The sequence below is a fragment of the Nerophis lumbriciformis genome, linkage group LG20 (assembly GCF_033978685.3).
Source record: "Nerophis lumbriciformis linkage group LG20, RoL_Nlum_v2.1, whole genome shotgun sequence".
Lineage (NCBI taxonomy): Eukaryota > Metazoa > Chordata > Actinopteri > Syngnathiformes > Syngnathidae > Nerophis > Nerophis lumbriciformis.
Genome location: NC_084567.2, coordinates 670,343 through 692,500, shown reverse-complemented (window position 1 = coordinate 692,500; position 22,158 = coordinate 670,343). Strand labels below are relative to the sequence as shown.

General features: G+C 32.0%; 2 protein-coding genes across 3 annotated transcripts in view; both read right to left on the bottom strand.

Moving 5' to 3' along the window:
• The window catches only part of LOC133619103 (phosphatidylinositol 3-kinase regulatory subunit alpha-like), a 33,672-nt gene extending 31,518 nt beyond the window's left edge, over positions 1 to 2,154 (bottom strand). The window contains exon 1 of the mRNA XM_061979978.2: positions 1,510 to 2,154. The gene's annotated coding sequence lies outside the window, so the exon portion shown is untranslated. The remainder of the gene's footprint in view (positions 1 to 1,509) is intronic.
• A 142-nt stretch (positions 2,155 to 2,296) lies between these two features.
• On the bottom strand, positions 2,297 to 18,903 carry shld3 (shieldin complex subunit 3). Of its 2 annotated transcripts, none has more exons than XM_061979983.2 (3): positions 18,787 to 18,903; positions 6,395 to 6,876; positions 2,297 to 2,577 (listed from the first exon to the last, which is right to left on the bottom strand). In XM_061979983.2, exons 2-3 carry the CDS (start codon positions 6,845 to 6,847, stop codon positions 2,386 to 2,388), a joined length of 645 nt encoding a protein of 214 aa, XP_061835967.2. In that variant the 5' UTR covers positions 6,848 to 6,876; positions 18,787 to 18,903; the 3' UTR covers positions 2,297 to 2,385. The 2 variants fall into 2 exon arrangements, with proteins under 2 accessions (XP_061835967.2, XP_061835966.2); XM_061979982.2 differs by lacking the exon at positions 18,787 to 18,903 and adding an exon at positions 8,331 to 8,532.
• Between the last annotated feature and the right edge of the window lie 3,255 nt (positions 18,904 to 22,158).

The following is a 22,158-nucleotide window of genomic DNA, read 5'->3' as shown; positions in this document are numbered from 1 at the left end:
AGCTGCGTTGACCCTGGATCTCAGGAAACAGAGTGGACCGACACCAGCAGATGACATGGCACCCCAAACCATCACTGATGGTGGAAACTTTACACTAGACTTCAGGCAACGTGGATCCTGTGCCTCTCCTGTCTTCCTCCAGACTCTGGGACCTCGATTTCCAAAGGAAATGCAAAATTTGCTTTCGTCAGAAAACACGACTTTGGACCACTCAGCAGCAGTCCAGCTCTTTTTTTCCTTAGCCCAGGTGAGACGCTTTGCGCGCTGTTTCTTGGTCAACAGTGGCTTGACACGAGGTATGCGGCAGTTGAAACCCATGTCTTTCAAGCGTCTCTTGGTGGTGGATCTTGAAGCACTGACTCCAGCAGCTGTCCACTCCTTCTGAATCTCCCCCACATTTTTGAATGGGTTTTTTTTCACAATCTTGACCAGGGCGCGGTGATCCCTATCGCTTGTACACTTTTTCTGACCACAGTTTTTCCTTCCCTTTGCCTCTCCATTAATGTGTTTGGACACAGAGCTCTGAGAACAGCCAGCCTCTTCAGCAATAACCTTTTGTGTCTTTCCCTCCTTGTGCAATGTGTGGATGGTTGCCTTTTGGACAGCTGTCAAATCTGAAGTCTTCCCCATGTTTGTGTAGGCTTCAGAACTGGACTGAGAGACCATTTAAAGCCCTTTGCAGGTGTTTTGAATTAATCAGCTGATTAGTTTGTGGCACCAGGTGTCTTCAAAATTTAACCCTTACACAATATTCTAATTTTGTGACACACGGAATTTTGGATTTTCATTTGTTGCCACTTCAAATCATCAAAATTAAATGAAATAAACATTTGAATGCATCAGTCTGTGTGCAATGAATAAATATAATGTACAAGTTACACCTTTTGAATGCAATTACTGAAATAAATCAAGTTTTTCAAAATATTCTAATTTACTGGCTTTTACCTGTATATACTTACAGCATGTACATAAAGCAATGGAGGTTTTTATAAGCGCTTAATAGGCGGAGTAGAGCATCTTTAAATTAGCTCAACAGTTAGCTGACTTTTGCTCGCGTTTATTTACGCTATAGAATGCATACAAAAGCATGCGTGATCTTGTTTTACATAAGCATTGTGAACGATGGGCAACAAAACCTAAAAAGTGCAGTTTCCTTCAAGAATGACATGTGTTGGCTGTTTTGTTTGGAAATATATTTTTCTTAGTAGGATTAGATGAACTAGTTAAAGATCAATAAAAGCCAGATGTTCTGCTCGTAAAGATTGTGACGTCACACACCAGCTGACACTTTTTTGACGTTTTATCGCCAAGTAAACCCCACAAGACAAACGTTGGCATTGGCACCGTTCAATAGCCACACGGAATACGGCGAGAAGCTTTAAAACCTAAGAATATTCCCAAACAAAAGGGAAGTGAAAGTGGTGAGAAAAAAGAAAAAAAAAGGAAACAGGAAACCACAATGCGTGCCACTGTTAGCTTAGCATGTTAGCCTCGGAGCTAAGCTCTCACCTTTTAGTTGGTCTCCAGGCGTCCAGCGGGACACAAAGTGGACTTCATGACGAAGCGGCGAACGGGCAACTCGACAAAAAGTGTTTACAAGGAATAAATATGCAGCTTTGGCTTGGTTTAACTAGAAAAGATCTCAAAAGTGGTCCTCCCGACTGCGTTTTGTAGCCAGCAAGATAGTCAAGGTAACAAATGAGGCAAGTACATCCGGTTTGGACTACCAGAGTAAAGGCTCTTTGAAACTCTCCAGCCGCTCGAAACGGAGTGTACGTCAAAACGTGAACGACTTGATGACGTTGTATTAGCCAAATATGCTGATCAAATACATGTCTATGCGTGGGTAAGTGCACATGTATATTGTGCGACGAAACAAGTGCCTGTGTTTGACTTTCAAAATAAAGTGACGCACATGTGGCGAGCAAGCTTAGTTTATCCTGAAGCTGTGCGCTTATAAGACGGAAAAAGATCGCGTATTTATCCACAATCGACCGACTTGGCGGCCATTATAATGCATGTCAACGGCACGTGTGTCGGGGGAAACCCACTCGACAAGAGAACGCAGTTCGGGTGTGGGAGGCTCGGCTCCGACGTCACTTCCGCTAACCTACATTCGGAAGCTGCACTGTCAAGAGGCTGCATAGCAACAAAGGAGGGGGAGGGGCGTCAGGCTGCCCCCGTTCGCGCGTCACAGTCACGTGACGCTGCTGCAGCTTTTTCCAGAACAAACTGTACTTTTTGTTGATGCACACTTTTGACTTTGTGTTGTAAGAGGGAGACGACAAAAGCACTGTGTGCCACATTTGATATTTATATCAAATCAAGTTTGATTTGTCACAAGAAATAAATAGATGCTAAAAGTATTTTCAAACGGGAGGTGGGCTACAGGCTGAAGACGCGTCCCCGCCTGTGGACGAACAGGCCGATGGTGCCCGCCAGCTCCAGGCGCTCCTTCAGGACGCGGCCCACCTGCTCCGAGTGCAGCAGGTCGCAGAACACCCAGATCTCTGCACGCTCGCGCTGGATGTTGGCGTTGGCCGTGGCCAAGCTGCAGCGCTGCACCGCCCGCCACACCTGCGACCGCAAGATGGCCATCACATTAGGAAACAACACAGTCCTACTTTGACATCATTAGTCCATGAAGAGGATTCACTTTGCAAATGTACAAATAACACCAACATACCTTCACTTATTGTAAAATACACCTCATTGATGTGTTCTTGTCATGTAAACCTCGTGTCATGTAAACATCATGCCATGTAAACCTTGTGTCATGTAAACATCATGTCATGTAAACATGTCATGTAAACCTCGTGTCATGTAAACATCATGTCATGTAAACCTCGTGTCATGTAAACATCATGTCATGTAAACCTCGTGTCATGTAAACCTTGTGTCATGTAAACCTTGTGTCATGTAAATCTCGTGTCATGTAAACCATGTGTCATGTAAACCATGTGTCATGTAAACATGTCATGTAAACATCGTGTCATGTAAACATCATGTCATGTAAACCTCATGTCATGTAAACCTTGTGTCATGTAAACATCGTGTCATGTAAACATCGTGTCATGTAAACCTCGTGTCATGTAAACCTCGTGTCATGTAAACATGTCATGTAAACATCGTGTCATGTAAACATCATGTCATGTAAACCTCGTGTCATGTAAACATGTCATGTAAACATCATGTCATGTAAACATCATGTCATGTAAACATGTCATGTAAACATCATGTCATGTAAACATCATGTCATGTAAACATCATGTCATGTAAACATGTCATGTAAACATCATGTCATGTAAACCTTGTGTCATGTAAACCTCGTGTCATGTAAACCTTGTGTCATGTAAATCTCGTGTCATGTAAACCATGTGTCATGTAAACCATGTGTCATGTAAACATGTCATGTAAACCTTGTGTCATGTAAACCTTGTGTCATGTAAACCTTGTGTCATGTAAACATTGTGTCATGTAAACCTTGTGTCATATAAACATTGTGTCATGTAAACCTTGTGTCATATAAACCTTGTGTCATGTAAACCTCGTGTCATGTAAACCTTGTGTCATGTAAACATTGTGTCATGTAAACCTGTCATGTAAACCTTGTGTCATGTAAACATCGTGTCATGTAAACCTTGTGTCATGTAAACATGTCATGTAAACCTTGTGTCATGTAAACCTCGTGTCATGTAAACCTTGTGTCATGTAAACATCGTGTCATGTAAACATCATGTCATGTAAACCTTGTGTCATGTAAACATGTCATGTAAACCTTGTGTCATGTAAACCTCATGTCATGTAAACATCATGTCATGTAAACATCATGTCATGTAAACATGTCATGTAAACATCATGTCATGTAAACATCATGTCATGTAAACATCATGTCATGTAAACATGTCATGTAAACATCATGTCATGTAAACCTTGTGTCATGTAAACCTCGTGTCATGTAAACCTTGTGTCATGTAAATCTCGTGTCATGTAAACCATGTGTCATGTAAACCATGTGTCATGTAAACATGTCATGTAAACCTTGTGTCATGTAAACCTTGTGTCATGTAAACATTGTGTCATGTAAACCTTGTGTCATATAAACATTGTGTCATGTAAACCTTGTGTCATATAAACCTTGTGTCATGTAAACCTCGTGTCATGTAAACCTTGTGTCATGTAAACATTGTGTCATGTAAACCTGTCATGTAAACCTTGTGTCATGTAAACATCGTGTCATGTAAACCTTGTGTCATGTAAACATGTCATGTAAACCTTGTGTCATGTAAACCTCGTGTCATGTAAACCTTGTGTCATGTAAACATCGTGTCATGTAAACATCATGTCATGTAAACCTTGTGTCATGTAAACATGTCATGTAAACCTTGTGTCATGTAAACCTCATGTCATGTAAACCTTGAGTTATGTAAACATGTGTCATGTAAACCTTGTGTCATGTAAACATCATGTCATGTAAGTAAGGCTGAAACGACGCGTCGACGTAGTCGACGTCATCGGTTACGTAAATACGTCGACGCCGTTTTTGTGCGCCGGCGCGTCGCATATTTACGTCACACTACTGTCATGACGGAGCGCAAAGCAGACGATGCGAGCGAGGGGAAAAAAGCACGCCAAAAGTCGTCAAAAGTGTGGGAGTATTTCAATTGTATGCACACTGTGTCGAGCGGAAATGGCCTATCATAGCAGCACAACGGCTATGAACGAACATTTGAAAAGAAAACCCCCGACAGCGTTCTTGCCATCACCATCAACAAGTCAATCGTCCGCGTGCGTATACGTTGTCATCATTACACAAAAACATGAATGTGTCATTTGTATCTGCGTTGTAAATTCATAAACTAAAGCACCGTTTCGCTCTGAGAGGCGCGTTTGGCGTTCCTGTTCAGTGTTTACAAAGACGCGCTCCTCTTTAACGCTGTGGAGAGGCGGCGGCGGCCAGCGAGCGGCGAGGCGGGGCGCGCCGGGAGCGACGCCGCAATCGTGCCCAGGTGCGCGATCCGCGCAGTTGGAAGAGAAAAGACTTTGTGTAAAATTAAAAGATTGTAAACCTGGCAAAGCCGTCTGGCGTTCAGTCTGTCGGTCCTGAAAGAACCCCACGGCACAAGACGTGTCACAAACGCTAACGTTAATTAGTTGTGCAAATACCTTTTACAACATTAACAGTTACATATACTATGTACAAACCAACAATTAACTTTCACTTTAATCATACTATCATTGTTGTGTTATTAAGCAAAATAAGCAAGACTTTTACTTTTGTTGAAATGTTTACACTGTACACTTTTTTGTATTGGATGTTTAGCTTTATTTTTGCACATTTTAGCAAATAAGCAATACTTTTACTTTTGTTGAAATGTTTACACTTGTTACAGAATATTTCCGTTTTGCACTTTTTTGTATTGGATGTTTATCTTTATTTTTGCACATTTTAAAGCAAAATAAGCAATACTTTTACTTTTGAAATGCTTATACTATTCCAGAATATTAAGATTTGCACTGGATGTTTACTTTTATATTTGCACATTAAAAAGCAAATAAGCTACTTTTAATTTTGTTAAATGTTAAAAGTTTTAAATGTTTACATTGTTACAGAATATTTTGTCATGTTGTTGTCAATGTTGACTGAGTGGCCATACTTTTTTTTTTGTAAATAAAAGTCATGCCTTTTGAAAAAACTGGCCTACATTTATTTTTTCCTCTTCATTTTAAATAAAAAAAAAAAATCGGTAAAAGGAAAAATAATCTATAGATTAATCGAAAAAAAAATCTATTGATTAACCGATTAATCGAAAAAATAATCTATAGATTAATCGATAGAAAAATAATCGTTAGCTGCAGCCCTACATGTAAACCTTGTGTCATGTAAACATCATGTCATGTAAACCTCGTGTCATGTAAACATCATGTCATGTAAACATCATGTCATGTAAACCTCGTGTCATGTAAACCTCGTGTCATGTAAACATCATGTCATGTAAACATCATGTCATGTAAACATCATGTCATGTAAACCTCGTGTCATGTAAACATTGTGTCATGTAAACCTCGTGTCATGTAAACCTTGTGTCATGTAAACATCATGTCATGTAAACATCATGTCATGTAAACATGTCATGTAAACCTTGTGTCATGTAAACATGTCATGTAAACCTTGTGTCATGTAAACATCATGTCATGTAAACATCATGTCATGTAAACATCATGTCATGTAAACATGTCATGTAAACATCATGTCATGTAAACATCATGTCATGTAAACATGTCATGTAAACATCATGTCATGTAAACATGTCATGTAAACATCATGTCATGTAAACCTCATGTTACGTGTGCAGGTGATTGCTGTGTTGTCATGTAGAGAGTGCGTGAGTACCTGTTCCAAGTCCTGTGGTCCACAGTTGTGCTGGCTGATGACCCACTTGGACCTCTGCTGGGGGTGCAGGCCGTGCAGCGCCACGCTGCCACGGAAGCGCTTGGAGAGCGAAGGCGAGCGCTGGACGGCGCCTCTGGAAGCCAAGACGCTCCAGGAGCGCTTGGGGGAGGGCGTGGTGGACGGGAGGGGGCGGTCCTCACGCGCTGCCGCCGCTTGACCACCGGGACCGCACACGTCAGCTCGGCTTTGCTCGTGATGGCCGCCGCTGAGGACGGGCGGACATTTAGCCGGTCTGATGGGCGGGGCTTTGCCACTTGCTGCGGTGTCTGAGAACCAGGGGGCGAAGACCGGAGGAGGGCGGCAGGTGAACGGCTCTAGAAGCTTCTCGGTGGTCTCGATGAAAGTACGGAGTCCTTCGGCGCGTCCGTGCACGTGAAGAACCACATCCTCCATCTGGACCTCATCTTCATCACGACAACCGTCTGTGGACACAAACAATGTTCATGTTACACATTATATTATTATTATATATAAGTCTATATTGTATTTATGTCAATGACAGAAAATATTATTATATATAAGTCTATATTGTATTTATGTCAATGACAGACAATATTATTATATATAAGTCTATATTGTATTTATGTCAATGACAGAAAATATTATTATATATAAGTCTATATTGTATTTATGTCAATGACAGAAAATATTATTATATGTAAGTATATATTGTATTTATGTCAATGACAGAAAATATTATTATATATAAGTCTATATTGTATTTATGTCAATGACGGAAAATATTTTATAAAAGTCTATATTGTATTTATGTCAATGACAGAAAATATTATTATATATAAGTCTATATTGTATTCATGTCAATGACAGAAAATATTATTATATAAGTCTATATTGTATTTATGTCAATGAAGAGAAAATATTATTCAATATAAGTCAAACAAAGCATATATTACACATGTCAAATATTATATTGTATTTATGTCAATGACAGAAAATATTATTATATATAAGTCTATATTGTATTTATGTCAATGACAGAAAATATTATTATATAAAAGTCTATATTGTATTTATGTCAATGACAGAAAATATTATATGTAAGTATATATTGTATTTATGTCAATGAAGAGAAAATATTATTATATATAAGTCTATATTGTATTTATGTCAATGACAGAAAATATTATTATATAAAAGTCTATATTGTATTTATGTCAATGACAGAAAATATTATTATATATAAGTCTATATTGTATTTATGTCAATGAAGAGAAAATATTATTATATATAAGTCTATATTGTATTTATGTCAATGACAGAAAATATTATTATATAAAAGTCTATATTGTATTTATGTCAATGACAGAAAATATTATTATATATAAGTCTATATTGTATTTATGTCAATGACAGAAAATATTATTATATAAAAGTCTATATTGTATTTATGTCAATGACAGAAAATATTATTATATATAAGTCTATATTGTATTTATGTCAATGACAGAAAATATTATTATATAAAAGTCTATATTGTATTTATGTCAATGACAGAAAATATTATTATATATAAGTCTATATTGTATTCATGTCAATGACAGAAAATATTATATATAAGTCTATATTGTATTTATGTCAATGACAGAAAATATTATTATATATAAGTCAAACAAAGCATATATTACACATGTCAAATATTATATTGTATTTATGTCAATGAAGAGAAAATATAATCAAAGAAAACAAATATAATTAAGATGTGTAGAGAGTGAAATGACTCCACAAACACAGAAAAATGTTTTTCCTCACACCCACAGATTCACAAGTAAAAAAAACAACTATTTTCTTCCATTGAAAAAAGAAGTTGCAAGTTAAAAAAAACAAACGAAGAGGGAAAACTTGCACGTCAACTTACAGGTTGAGCTTGTTTACTCTCTCTTCTGTCAGACATTTTGCTCCCCAACCTGAACCTGCTGCTTCGTCTTTGTTATTTTTGGCGGACGGCACCATGCGCAAACAACACTTGCTCTGGCGGCCTTAAATGACTCAGCAGCACCACCTGGGGTTGTAGAGTGTGAATTACGGGTGTGTGCATCGCGTAGGGTGGAATACTACTACTGTTTCAACTATTTTTATACTTGCAAAACATTTTATAAATTGAAGACAATTGTTTATATACTTGCAAATGTTTTTCTTACTCTTTTTTTTTAACCTGCAAGTCATTTTCTTTAATTGAAGATAATTGTCTTTATACTTGCAGATCTTTTTTTACTGGAATCATTCTTTTAATTGGAGAAAATATTTGTTATAATTTGTTATATATTTGTTTTGATTGATTTTTTTTATTTATTTATATATTTATTTTTTAGTTGAAAAATTAGTTTTTTATACTTCTGAATCTTTTTTTAATTGAAGAAAATTGTTTTTATACACTCAAATCGTTTTTTTTCAGTTGAAAAAATAGTTTTTGTACTGCTGGATCGTCTTTTTAATTGAAACATTTTTTTCTCATACTCTAATCACTTATCTTAATAGAAGAAAATTGTTTTCATGATTGCAAATCGTTTAACTAATTAAATTGGTTTTTATACTCTCAAATCGTTTTTTTACTTGTAGAAAATGTAGTTTTTTATACCTGCGAGTAATTTGTTTTAATTGAAAAATATTGTCTTTATACTTGCAAAAAAAAAAATTTTTGAAGTAAATTGCTTTTACACTCCCAAATAATTCTTTAAATTGGAGAAAATATTTTTTATAGTCTGGAATCGTTTTTTTAATTGAAGAAAATTGTTTTTATACTCTCGACTAGTTTTATTAAGGGAAAAAAATGTTTTTCATACTCTAAACATTTACTTTAACAGAAGAACATTGTTTTCATGATTTCAAATTGTTTTTTAATTAAATAAATTCGTTTTTATACTCTCAAATCATTTTTTCATTGAAAACTTTTTTTTTTAACTTGCAAATTGTTATTCTAATTGAAGAAATTTGTTTTTGTTTTTTTTTACTTTCGAATCGTTAAGCGTCAGTAAAAACATTTGAAGTGAGTTTGTTGAGTTTTGGCAGTAAATGTCATTCTCAGAAACATGACTGTAATCTTAATAGAAGAAAATTGTTTTCATGATTGCAAATCGTTTAACTAAAGAAATTAGTTTTTGTACTCTCAAATCGTTTTTTTACTTGTGGAAAATTTAGTTTTTTTTTACCTGCGAGTAATTTGTTTTAATTGAAAAATATTGTCTTTATACTTGCAAAAAAAAAATTTATTTGAAGTAAATTGTTTTTACACTCCCAAATCATTCTTTAAATTGGAGAAAATATTTTTTATAGTCTGGAATCGTTTTTTTAATTGAAGAAAATTGTTTTTATACTCTCGACTAGTTTTATTAAGGGAAAAAAATGTTTTTCATACTCTAAACATTTACTTTAATAGAAGAACATTGTTTTCATGATTTCAAATTGTTTTTTAATTAAATAAATTCGTTTTTATACTCTCAAATCATTTTTTCATTGAAAACATTTTTTTTTAACTTGCAAATTGTTATTCTAATTGAAGAAATTTTTTTTTATTTTTTTTTTACTTTCGAATCGTTAAGCGTCAGTAAAAACATTTGAAGTGAGTTTGTTGAGTTTTGGCAGTAAATGTCATTCTCAGAAACATGACTGTAATCTTAATAGAAGAAAATTGTTTTCATGATTGCAAATCGTTTTTTAATTAAAGAAATTAGTTTTTATACTCTCAAATCATTTTTTTTACTTGTGGAAAATGTAGGGTTTTTTTTTTTTACCTGCGAGTATTTTGTTTTAATTGAAGACAATTGTCTTTATACTTGCAAACATTTTTTTTTACTTGAAGTAGATTGTTTTTACACTCCCAAATCATTCTTTTAATTGGAGAAAATATTTGTTATAATTTGTTATATATTTGTTTTGATTGATTTTTTAAATTTATTTATATATTTATTTTTTAGTTGAAAAATTAGTTTTTTATACTTCTGAATCTTTTTTTAATTGAAGAAAATTGTTTTTATACACTCAAATCATTTTTTTCAGTTGAAAAAATTGTTTTTGTACTGCTGGATCGTCTTTTTAATTGAAACATTTTTTTTCATACTCTAATCACTTATCTTAATAGAAGAAAATTGTTTTCATGATTGCAAATCGTTTAACTAAAGAAATTAGTTTTTATACTCTCAAATCGTTTTTTTACTTGTAGAAAATGTAGTTTTTTATACCTGCGAGTAATTTGTTTTAATTAAAAAAATATTGTCTTTATACTTGCAAAACATTTTTTATTTGAAGTAAATTGTTTTTACACTCCCAAATCATTCTTTAAATTGGAGAAAATATTTTTTATAGTCTGGAATCGTTTTTTTAATACAAGAAAAATTGTTTTTATACTCTAGTTTTATTAAGGGAAAAAATGTTTTTCATACTCTAAACATTTACTTTAACAGAAGAACATTGTTTTCATGATTTCAAATTGTTTTTTAATTAAATAAATTCGTTTTTATACTCTCAAATCATTTTTTCATTGAAAACTTTTTTTTTTAACTTGCAAATTGTTATTCTAATTGAAGAAATTTTTTGTTAGTTTTTTTTTACTTTCGAATCGTTAAGCATCAGTAAAAACATTTGAAGTGAGTTTGTTGAGTTTTGGCAGTAAATGTCATTCTCAGAAACATGACTGTAATCTTAATAGAAGAAAATTGTTTTCATGATTGCAAATCGTTTAACTAAAGAAATTAGTTTTTATACTCTCAAATCGTTTTTTTACTTGTGGAAAATGTAGGGTTTTTTGACCTGCGAGTAATTTGTTTTAATTGAAAAATATTGTCTTTATACTTGCAAAAAAAAATTTATTTGAAGTAAATTGCTTTTACACTCCCAAATAATTCTTTAAATTGGAGAAAATATTTTTTATAGTCTGGAATCGTTTTTTTTAATTGAAGAAAATTGTTTTTATACTCTCGACTAGTTTTATTAAGGGGGAAAAAAAATGTCATACTCTAAACATTTACTTTAATAGAAGAACATTGTTTTCATGATTTCAAATTGTTTTTTAATTAAGTAAATTCATTTTTATACTCTCAAATCATTTTTTCATTGAAAACATTTTTTTTAACCTTGCAAATTGTTATTCTAATTGAAGAAATTTGTTTTTGTTTTTTTTTACTTTCGAATCGTTAAGCATCAGTAAAAACATTTGAAGTGAGTTTGTTGAGTTTTGGCAGTAAATGTCATTCTCAGAAACATGACTGTAATCTTAATAGAAGAAAATTGTTTTCATGATCGCAAATCGTTTAACTAAAGAAATTAGTTTTTATACTCTCAAATCGTTTTTTTACTTGTGGAAAATTTAGTTTTTTTTTACCTGCGAGTAATTTGTTTTAATTGAAAAATATTGTCTTTATACTTGCAAAAAAAAAATGTATTTGAAGTATATTGTTTTTACACTCCCAAATCATTCTTTAAATTGGAGAAAATATTTTTTATAGTCTGGAATCGTTTTTTTAATACAAGAAAAATTGTTTTTATACTCTAGTTTTATTAAGGGAAAAAATGTTTTTCATACTCTAAACATTTACTTTAACAGAAGAACATTGTTTTCATGATTTCAAATTGTTTTTTAATTAAATAAATTCGTTTTTATACTCTCAAATCATTTTTTCATTGAAAACTTTTTTTTTTAACTTGCAAATTGTTATTCTAATTGAAGAAATTTTTTGTGTGTTTTTTTTTACTTTCGAATCGTTAAGCGTCAGTAAAAACATTTGAAGTGAGTTTGTTGAGTTTTGGCAGTAAATGTCATTCTCAGAAACATGACTGTAATCTTAATAGAAGAAAATTGTTTTCATGATTGCAAATCGTTTAACTAAAGAAATTAGTTTTTATACTCTCAAATCGTTTTTTTACTTGTGGAAAATGTAGGGTTTTTTGACCTGCGAGTAATTTGTTTTAATTGAAAAATATTGTCTTTATACTTGCAAAAAAAAATTTATTTGAAGTAAATTGCTTTTACACTCCCAAATAATTCTTTAAATTGGAGAAAATATTTTTTATAGTCTGGAATCGTTTTTTTTAATTGAAGAAAATTGTTTTTATACTCTCGACTAGTTTTATTAAGGGGGAAAAAAAATGTCATACTCTAAACATTTACTTTAATAGAAGAACATTGTTTTCATGATTTCAAATTGTTTTTTAATTAAGTAAATTCATTTTTATACTCTCAAATCATTTTTTCATTGAAAACATTTTTTTTAACCTTGCAAATTGTTATTCTAATTGAAGAAATTTGTTTTTGTTTTTTTTTACTTTCGAATCGTTAAGCGTCAGTAAAAACATTTGAAGTGAGTTTGTTGAGTTTTGGCAGTAAATGTCATTCTCAGAAACATGACTGTAATGTTAATGGAGGAAAATTGTTTTCATGATTGCAAATCGTTTTTTAATTAAAGAAATTAGTTTTTATACTCTCAAATAATTTTTTTACTTGTGAAAAATGTAGGGTTTTTTTTTACCTGCGAGTAATTTGTTTTAATTGAAGAAAATTGGCTTTATACTTGCAAACATTTTTTTTAATTGAAGTAAATTGTTTTTACACTCCCAAATCATTCTTTAAATTGGAGAAAATATTTTTTATAGTCTGGAATCGTTTTTTTAATTGAAGAAAATTGTTTTTATACTCTCGACTAGTTTTATTAAGGGAAAAAAATGTTTTTCATACTCTAAACATTTACATTAATAGAAGAACATTGTTTTCATGATTTCAAATTGTTTTTTAATTAAGTAAATTCATTTTTATACTCTCAAATCATTTTTTCATTGAAAACATTTTTTTTAACCTTGCAAATTGTTAATCTAATTGAAGAAATTTGTTTTTGTTTTTTTTTACTTTCGAATCGTTAAGCGTCAGTAAAAACATTTGAAGTGAGTTTGTTGAGTTTTGGCAGTAAATGTCATTCTCAGAAACATGACTGTAATCTTAATAGAAGAAAATTGTTTTCATGATTGCAAATCGTTTTTTAATTAAAGAAATGAGTCTTTATACTCTCAAATCATTTTTTTACCTGTGGAAAATGTAGGGTTTTTTTTTACCTGCGAGTAATTTGTTTTAATTGAAGAAAATTGGCTTTATACTTGCAAACATTTTTTAACTTGAAGTAAATTGTTTTTACACTCCCAAATCATTCTTTAAATTGGAGAAAATATTTTTTATAGTCTGGAATCGTTTTTTTAATTGAAGAAAATTGTTTTTATACTCTCGACTAGTTTTATTAAGGGAAAAAAATGTTTTTCATACTCTAAACATTTACATTAATAGAAGAACATTGTTTTCATGATTTCAAATTGTTTTTTAATTAAGTAAATTCATTTTTATACTCTCAAATCATTTTTTCATTGAAAACATTTTTTTTAACCTTGCAAATTGTTAATCTAATTGAAGAAATTTGTTTTTGTTTTTTTTTACTTTCGAATCGTTAAGCGTCAGTAAAAACATTTGAAGTGAGTTTGTTGAGTTTTGGCAGTAAATGTCATTCTCAGAAACATGACTGTAATCTTAATAGAAGAAAATTGTTTTCATGATTGCAAATCGTTTTTTAATTAAAGAAATGAGTCTTTATACTCTCAAATCATTTTTTTACCTGTGGAAAATGTAGGGTTTTTTTTTACCTGCGAGTAATTTGTTTTAATTGAAGAAAATTGGCTTTATACTTGCAAACATTTTTTAACTTGAAGTAAATTGTTTTTACACTCCCAAATCATTCTTTAAATTGGAGAAAATATTTTTTATAGTCTGGAATCGTTTTTTTAATTGAAGAAAATTGTTTTTATACTCTCGACTAGTTTTATTAAAGGAAAAAAATGTTTTTCATACTCTAAACATTTACATTAATAGAAGAACATTGTTTTCATGATTTCAAATTGTTTTTTAATTAAATAAATTCGTTTTTATACTCTCAAATCATTTTTTCATTGAAAACTTTTTTTTTTAACTTGCAAATTGTTATTCTAATTGAAGAATTTTTTTTTTTTTTTTTTTTACTTTAGAATCGTTAAGCGTCAGTAAAAACATTTGAAGTGAGTTTGTTGAGTTTTGGCAGTAAATGTCATTCTCAGAAACATGACTGTAATCTTTATAGAAGAAAATTGTTTTCATGATTGCAAATCGTTTTTTAATTAAAGAAATTAGTTTTTATACTCTCAAATCATTTTTTTTACTTGTGGAAAATGTAGGGTTTTTTTTTTTACCTGCGAGTAATTTGTTTTAATTGAAGAAAATTGGCTTTATACTTGCAAACATTTTTTTTACTTGAAGTGAATTGTTTTTACACTCCCAAATCATTCTTTTAATTGGAGAAAATATTTGTTATAATTTGTTATATATTTGTTTTGATTGATTTTTTTAATTTATTTATATATTTATTTTTTAGTTGAAAAATTAGTTTTTTATACTTCTGAATCTTTTTTTAATTGAAGAAAATTGTTTTTATACACTCGAATCGTTTTTTTCAGTTGAAAAAAATAGTTTTTGTACTGCTGGATCGTCTTTTTAATTGAAACATTTTTTTTCATACTCTAATCACTTATCTTAATAGAAGAAAATTGTTTTCATGATTGCAAATCGTTTAACTAAAGAAATTAGTTTTTATACTCTCAAATCGTTTTTTTACTTGTGGAAAATTTAGTTTTTTTTAACCTGCGAGTAATTTGTTTTAATTGAAAAATATTGTCTTTATACTTGCAAAAAAAATTTTTAATTGAAGTAAATTGTTTTTACACTCCCAAATCATTCTTTAAATTGGAGAAAATATTTTTTATAGTCTGGAATCGTTTTTTTAATTGAAGAAAATTGTTTTTATACTCTCGACTAGTTTTATTAAGGGAAAAAAATGTTTTTCATACTCTAAACAGTTACATTAATAGAAGAACATTGTTTTCATGATTTCAAATTGTTTTTTAAATAAATAAATTCGTTTTTATACTCTCAAATCATTTTTTCATTGAAAACATTTTTTTTTTTAACTTGCAAATTGTTATTCTAATTGAAGAAATTTGTTTTTGTTTTTTTTTACTTTCGAATCGTTAAGCGTCAGTAAAACATTTGAAGTGAGTTTGTTGAGTTTTGGCAGTAAATGTCATTCTCAGAAACATGACTGAAATCTTAATAGAAGAAAATTGTTTTCATGATTGCAAATCGTTTTTTAATTAAAGAAATTAGTTTTTACACTCTCAAATAATTTTTTTTACTTGTGGAAAATGTAGGGTTTTTTTTTTTACCTGTGAGTACTTTGTTTTAATTGAAGATAATTGTCTTTATACTTGCAGATCTTTTTTTACTGGAAGAAAATAGTTTTTACACTCCCAAATCATTCTTTTAATTGGAGAAAATATTTGTTATAATTTGTTATACATTTGTTTTGATTGATTTTTTAAATTTATTTATATATTTATTTTTTAGTTGAAAAATTAGTTTTTTATACTTCTGAATCTTTTTTTAATTGAAGAAAATTGTTTTTATACACTCAAATCGTTTTTTTCAGTTGAAAAAATAGTTTTTGTACTGCTGGATCGTCTTTTTAATTGAAACATTTTTTTTCATACTCTAATCACTTATCTTAATAGAAGAAAATTGTTTTCATGATTGCAAATCGTTTAACTAAAGAAATTAGTTTTTATACTCTCAAATCGTTTTTTTACTTGTGGAAAATGTAGGTTTTTTTTACCTGCGAGTAATTTGTTTTAATTGAAAAATATTGTCTTTATACTTGCAAAAAAAATTTTTATTTGAAGTAAATTGTTTTTACACTCCCAAATCATTCTTTAAATTAGAGAAAATATTTTTTATAGTCTGGAATCGTTTTTTTAATTGAAGAAAATTGTTTTTATACTCTCGACTAGTTTTATTAAGGGAAAAAAATGTTTTTCATACTCTAAACATTTACTTTAATAGAAGAACATTGTTTTCATGATTTCAAATTGTTTTTTAATTAAATAAATTCGTTTTTATACTCTCAAATCATTTTTTCATTGAAAACTTTTTTTTTTAACTTGCAAATTGTTATTCTAATTGAAGAATTTTTTTATTTTTTTATTTTTTATTTTCCGAATCGTTAAGCGTCAGTAAAAACATTTGAAGTGAGTTTGTTGAGTTTTGGCAGTAAATATCATTCTCAGAAACATGACTGTAATCTTAATAGAAGAAAATTGTTTTCATGATTGCAAATCGTTTAACTAAAGAAATTAGTTTTTATACTCTCAAATCGTTTTTTTACTTGTGGAAAATTTAGGGTTTTTTTACCTGCGAGTAATTTGTTTTAATTGAAAAATATTGTCTTTATACTTGCAAAAAAAAATTTTATTTGAAGTAAATTGTTTTTACACTCCCAAATCATTCTTTAAATTGGAGAAAATATTTTTTATAGTCTGGAATCGTTTTTTTAATTGAAGAAAATTGTTTTTATACTCTCGACTAGTTTTATTAAGGGAAAAAAATGTTTTTCATACTCTAAACATTTACTTTAATAGAAGAACATTGTTTTCATGATTTAAAATTGTTTTTTAATTAAATAAATTCGTTTTTATACTCTCAAATCATTTTTTCATTGAAAACATTTTTTTAACCTTGCAAATTGTTATTCTAATTGAAGAAATTTGTTTTTGTTTTTTTACTTTCGAATCGTTAAGCGTCAGTAAAAACATTTGAAGTGAGTTTGTTGAGTTTTGGCAGTAAATGTCATTCTCAGAAACATGACTGTAATCTTTATAGAATAAAATTGTTTTCATGATTGCAAATCGTTTAACTAAAGAAATTAGTTTTTATACTCTCAAATCGTTTTTTTACTTGTGGAAAATTTAGGGGTTTTTTTACCTGCGAGTAATTTGTTTTAATTAAAAAATATTGTCTTTATACTTGCAAAAAAAATTTTTATTTGAAGTAAATTGTTTTTACACTCCCAAATCATTCTTTAAATTGGAGAAAATATTTTTTATAGTCTGGAATCGTTTTTTTAATTGAAGAAAATTGTTTTTATACTCTCGACTAGTTTTATTACTCTAAACATTTACTTTAATAGAAGAACATTGTTTTCATGATTTCAAATTGTTTTTATACTCTCAAATCATTTTTTCATTGAAAACATTTTTTTTTAACTTGCAAATTGTTATTCTAATTGAAGAAATTTGTTTTTGTTTTTTTACTTGCGAATCGTTAAGCGTCAGTAAAAACATTTGAAGTGAGTTTGTTGAGTTTTGGCAGTAAATGTCATTCTCAGAAACATGACTGTAATCTTTATAGAATAAAATTGTTTTCATGATTGCAAATCGTTTAACTAAAGAAATTAGTTTTTATACTCTCAAATCGTTTTTTTACTTGTGGAAAATTTAGGGGTTTTTTTACCTGCGAGTAATTTGTTTTAATTAAAAAATATTGTCTTTATACTTGCAAAAAAAAATTTTATTTGAAGTAAATTGTTTTTACACTCCCAAATCATTCTTTAAATTGGAGAAAATATTTTTTATAGTCTGGAATCGTTTTTTTAATTGAAGAAAATTGTTTTTATACTCTCGACTAGTTTTATTACTCTAAACATTTACTTTAATAGAAGAACATTGTTTTCATGATTTCAAATTGTTTTTATACTCTCAAATCATTTTTTCATTGAAAACATTTTTTTTTAACTTGCAAATTGTTATTCTAATTGAAGAAATTTGTTTTTGTTTTTTTACTTGCGAATCGTTAAGCGTCAGTAAAAACATTTGAAGTGAGTTTGTTGAGTTTTGGCAGTAAATGTCATTCTCAGAAACATGACTGTAATCTTTATAGAATAAAATTGTTTTCATGGTTGCAAATCAAATCGTTTTTTAATTAAAGAAATTAGTTTTTAAACTCTCAAATCATTTTTTTACTTGTGGAAAATGTAGGGTTTTTTTTTTTTACCTGCGAGTACTTTGTTTTAATTGAAGACAATTGTCTTTATACTTGCAAACATTTTTTTTACTTGAAGTAGATTGTTTTTACACTCCCAAATCATTCTTTTAATTGGAGAAATGAAATCATTCCTAATGTGATTGACAGGACGTCCTTCAAACCTAATAGGAATTATTTGTATTTAATCATAAAAAGACTCTTTCCACAGCCATGTTTGATGAGTATAAGGGCTTTGTTTTCAAAGGTAAATGAAGAGCAGTAATAGTAAAGAACAAGAGTAGCTGAGCTAGGCTCCAGCGACCCCGAAAGGGACAAGCGGTAGCAAAAAAGCATTGTTTTTAGCTTCAACCAGGTGACCTAACATGAAGAAAGCTTCAAAGTGGCGATCGTCGGACCTTACACGACTGAAGCCAACAGGCAAATGTAATAAAAAAGTACTAACCTTCACAACTTTAAAGCTTCCATCGCGAAGCTAGCTGCTCCTAGCCACATTAGCCGCAGCGAACATCCCGCAGTCTCTCGCGATACGTCAGTCACGACGCCAGCAGCTGTGGTCACGTTCATAACCTCGCGCTCTCTCGCGATACTTTAGTAGCGGCCGCAGTTTGGCTTCCCAGCGGAAAGCGATTGTTTTACAATTGAACAAATCCTATTGATAGTTTGATTTTTTTATTTTATAAACCTTTATTCATACATTTCAACATTTACAAACAGTTGAGAAAGTAGTAGAAAAACAGTACAAAACAGCGCCAGGGGGTTGTAAATTCAAAGTAAGTAAAATAGAATGCATAAGTGCAAAGCCATAGGCTATATATTGTTTGATTATATTCAATGACTTTGTCATACAGTAACGCCACTAAGTAGATCAGGACACGTTTTGTAACTCTGCATGTTTTCTGTCATGGGACTATTTCATACTTGCCAACCTTGAGACCTCCGATTTCGGGAGGTGGGGGGCGGGGGGCGTGGTCGGGGGTGGGCGTGGTTGGGGGCGTGGTTAAGATATATATATTAGAAATACTTGACTTTCAGTGAATTCTAGCTATATATATATATATATATTTTATTACATATATATATATATATATATAAATAAATTAAATAAATACTTGAATTTCAGTGTTCATTTATTTACACATATACACACATAACACTCATCTACTCATTGTTGAGTTAAGGGTTGAATTGGCCATCCTTGTTCTATTCTCTGTCACTATTTCAGAACACACACATTATACAAATATACATTATAAAATCAATAAGCAAAACGGGAGCTCTAATTTGGGAGTCTGAATTAGGATCAGAAGTTCCTATATAAACATTGCGCACTCACGTCGCCTTTTTGTATTGATTACTGCAGCTGTGCACTGGATTCATTCACAAATACAAACTATAACTCACAAACACTTTAGAGTTAGGCTCCACCATCAGAATGTGTACTTAAACTTATAAAGATCACATGGATATTATTCAGTGAGTTGATTCACCAAAACTAACCTGTTATACAGGAGGAAAAAGCACACAGGACGTTTCAATTGTTCACAGACTGGTCGCTCTCATCAGAATGACAAGACAATTCCGGTCTGCAGGTGATAGCATTCAATTGGGAAGAAACGCCCTACTGCCCCCTACTGACCAATGTGAATACTGATAAATGTGTAATGACAGCTCCAAAAACGAATTCAAACCACAAAATAAAATTAATAAATCAACACAAAAATGTGACACATTATGGGTGGGTCACATATGCATGTACAGTAGATGGCAGTATTGTCCTGTTTAAAAGTGTCACAACATTGCTGTTTACGGCAATGTTGTGAACAGGCTGTCAACGCGTCACTCAGGTCCGCATGGAGCTGGAGGGGGCGTGGCCTCCAGCTCCGCCTGAATTTCGGGAGATTTTCGGGAGAAAATTTGTCCCGGGAGGTTTTCGGGAGAGGCGCTGAATTTCGGGAGTCTCCCGGAAAATCCGGGAGGGTTGGCAAGTATGGACTATTTGCTATCACCAGGAAAGATGAGGTCACCTACCTAGGTTCCATTCTAGAGGCTAATACTTTCCTGTGATCAAATGGCAACCAAGGTCATCAAAAAGGTCAACCAACGAATGAGATTTCTCTACAGAATCTCCTCTCTGGTCAACAAAAGCACAATGAAGACTCTAGCGGGAACTCTCATTCAACCCTTTTTTCGATTACGCATGCACCTCCTGGTACCCTAGCACCTCCAAAACCCTCAAATCTAGACTCCAAACATCCCAGAACAAGCTAGTCAGATTACTTCTAGACCTCCACCCCAGATCACACCTCACTCCTACCCACTTCTCCAAAGTGGGCTGGCTCAGGGTGGAGGACAGAGTAAAACAACTTGCACTGAGCCTGGTCTATAAAATGCGCTACACCTCCCTGATACCGAAGTACATGTCAAACTACTTCCTTAACGTAAATGAGCGCCATAACCACAACACCAGGGGGAGCTCCACTAACCACGTTAAACCCAGATTCCCATCTAACAAAGGTCTTAACTCATTCTCTTTCTATGCCACATCAATGTGGAATGCGCTCCCAACAGGTGTAAAAGAAAGGGCATCTCTATCCTCCTTCAAAAGAACACCTCCAGGCAGCTAACCACCTCCCTGGATTGTAAATAATCAAATGTACATACTTGTTCTTATGCTTTCTGCTCGCTCTACATATCCTACCAAGTGAGACCCGCACTGTTACAATGTCCATTTCTCAAAGGATAAACTTGTATGACTGAAATATGCTAATAGCAACCTAACCTCCCCACCATATTGTAAATAATTCAATGTACAGGTAAAAGCCAGTAAATTAGAATATTTTGAAAAACTTGATTTATTTCAGTAATTGCATTCAAAAGGTGTAACTTGTACATTATATTTATTCATTGCACACAGACTGATGCATTCAAATGTTTATTTCATTTAATTTTGATGATTTGAAGTGGCAACAAATGAAAATCCAAAATTCCGTGTGTCACAAAATTAGAATATTGTGTAAGGGTTAAATTTTGAAGACACCTGGTGCCACAAACTAATCAGCTGATTAACTCAAAACACCTGCAAAGGGCTTTAAATGGTCTCTCAGTCCAGTTCTGAAGCCTACACAAACATGGGGAAGACTTCAGATTTGACAGCTGTCCAAAAGGCAACCATCGACACATTGCACAAGGAGGGAAAGACACAAAAGGTTATTGCTGAAGAGGCTGGCTGTTCTCAGAGCTCTGTGTCCAAACACATTAATGGAGAGGCAAAGGGAAGGAAAAACTGTGGTCAGAAAAAGTGTACAAGCGATAGGGATCACCGCGCCCTGGTCAAGATTGTGAAAAAAAAAACATTCAAAAATGTGGGGGAGATTCAGAAGGAGTGGACAGCTGCTGGAGTCAGTGCTTCAAGATCCACCACCAAGAGACGCTTGAAAGACATGGGTTTCAACTGCCGCATACCTCGTGTCAAGCCACTGTTGACCAAGAAACAGCGCGAAAAGCGTCTCACCTGGGCTAAGGAAAAAAAGAGCTGGACTGCTGCTGAGTGGTCCAAAGTCATGTTTTCTGACGAAAGCAAATTTTGCATTTCCTTTGGAAATCGAGGTCCCAGAGTCTGGAGGAAGACAGGAGAGGCACAGGATCCACGTTGCCTGAAGTCTAGTGTAAAGTTTCCACCATCAGTGATGGTTTGGGGTGCCATGTCATTTGCTGGTGTCGGTCCACTCTGTTTCCTGAGATCCAGGGTCAACGCAGCCGTCTACCAGCAAGTTTTAGAGCACTTCATGCTTCCTGCTGCTGACCTGCTCTATTC

Excerpts from the sequence above, each read along its gene's own strand:
- shld3 (XM_061979983.2), bottom strand. The coding sequence starts at position 6,847 with ATGGAGGATGTGGTTCTTCACGTGCACGGACGCGCCGAAGGACTCCGT. Across the intron at positions 2,578-6,394 it reads GACCACAGGACTTGGAACAG|GTGTGGCGGGCGGTGCAGCG; the intron begins GTACTCACGCAC and ends TTGCGGTCGCAG.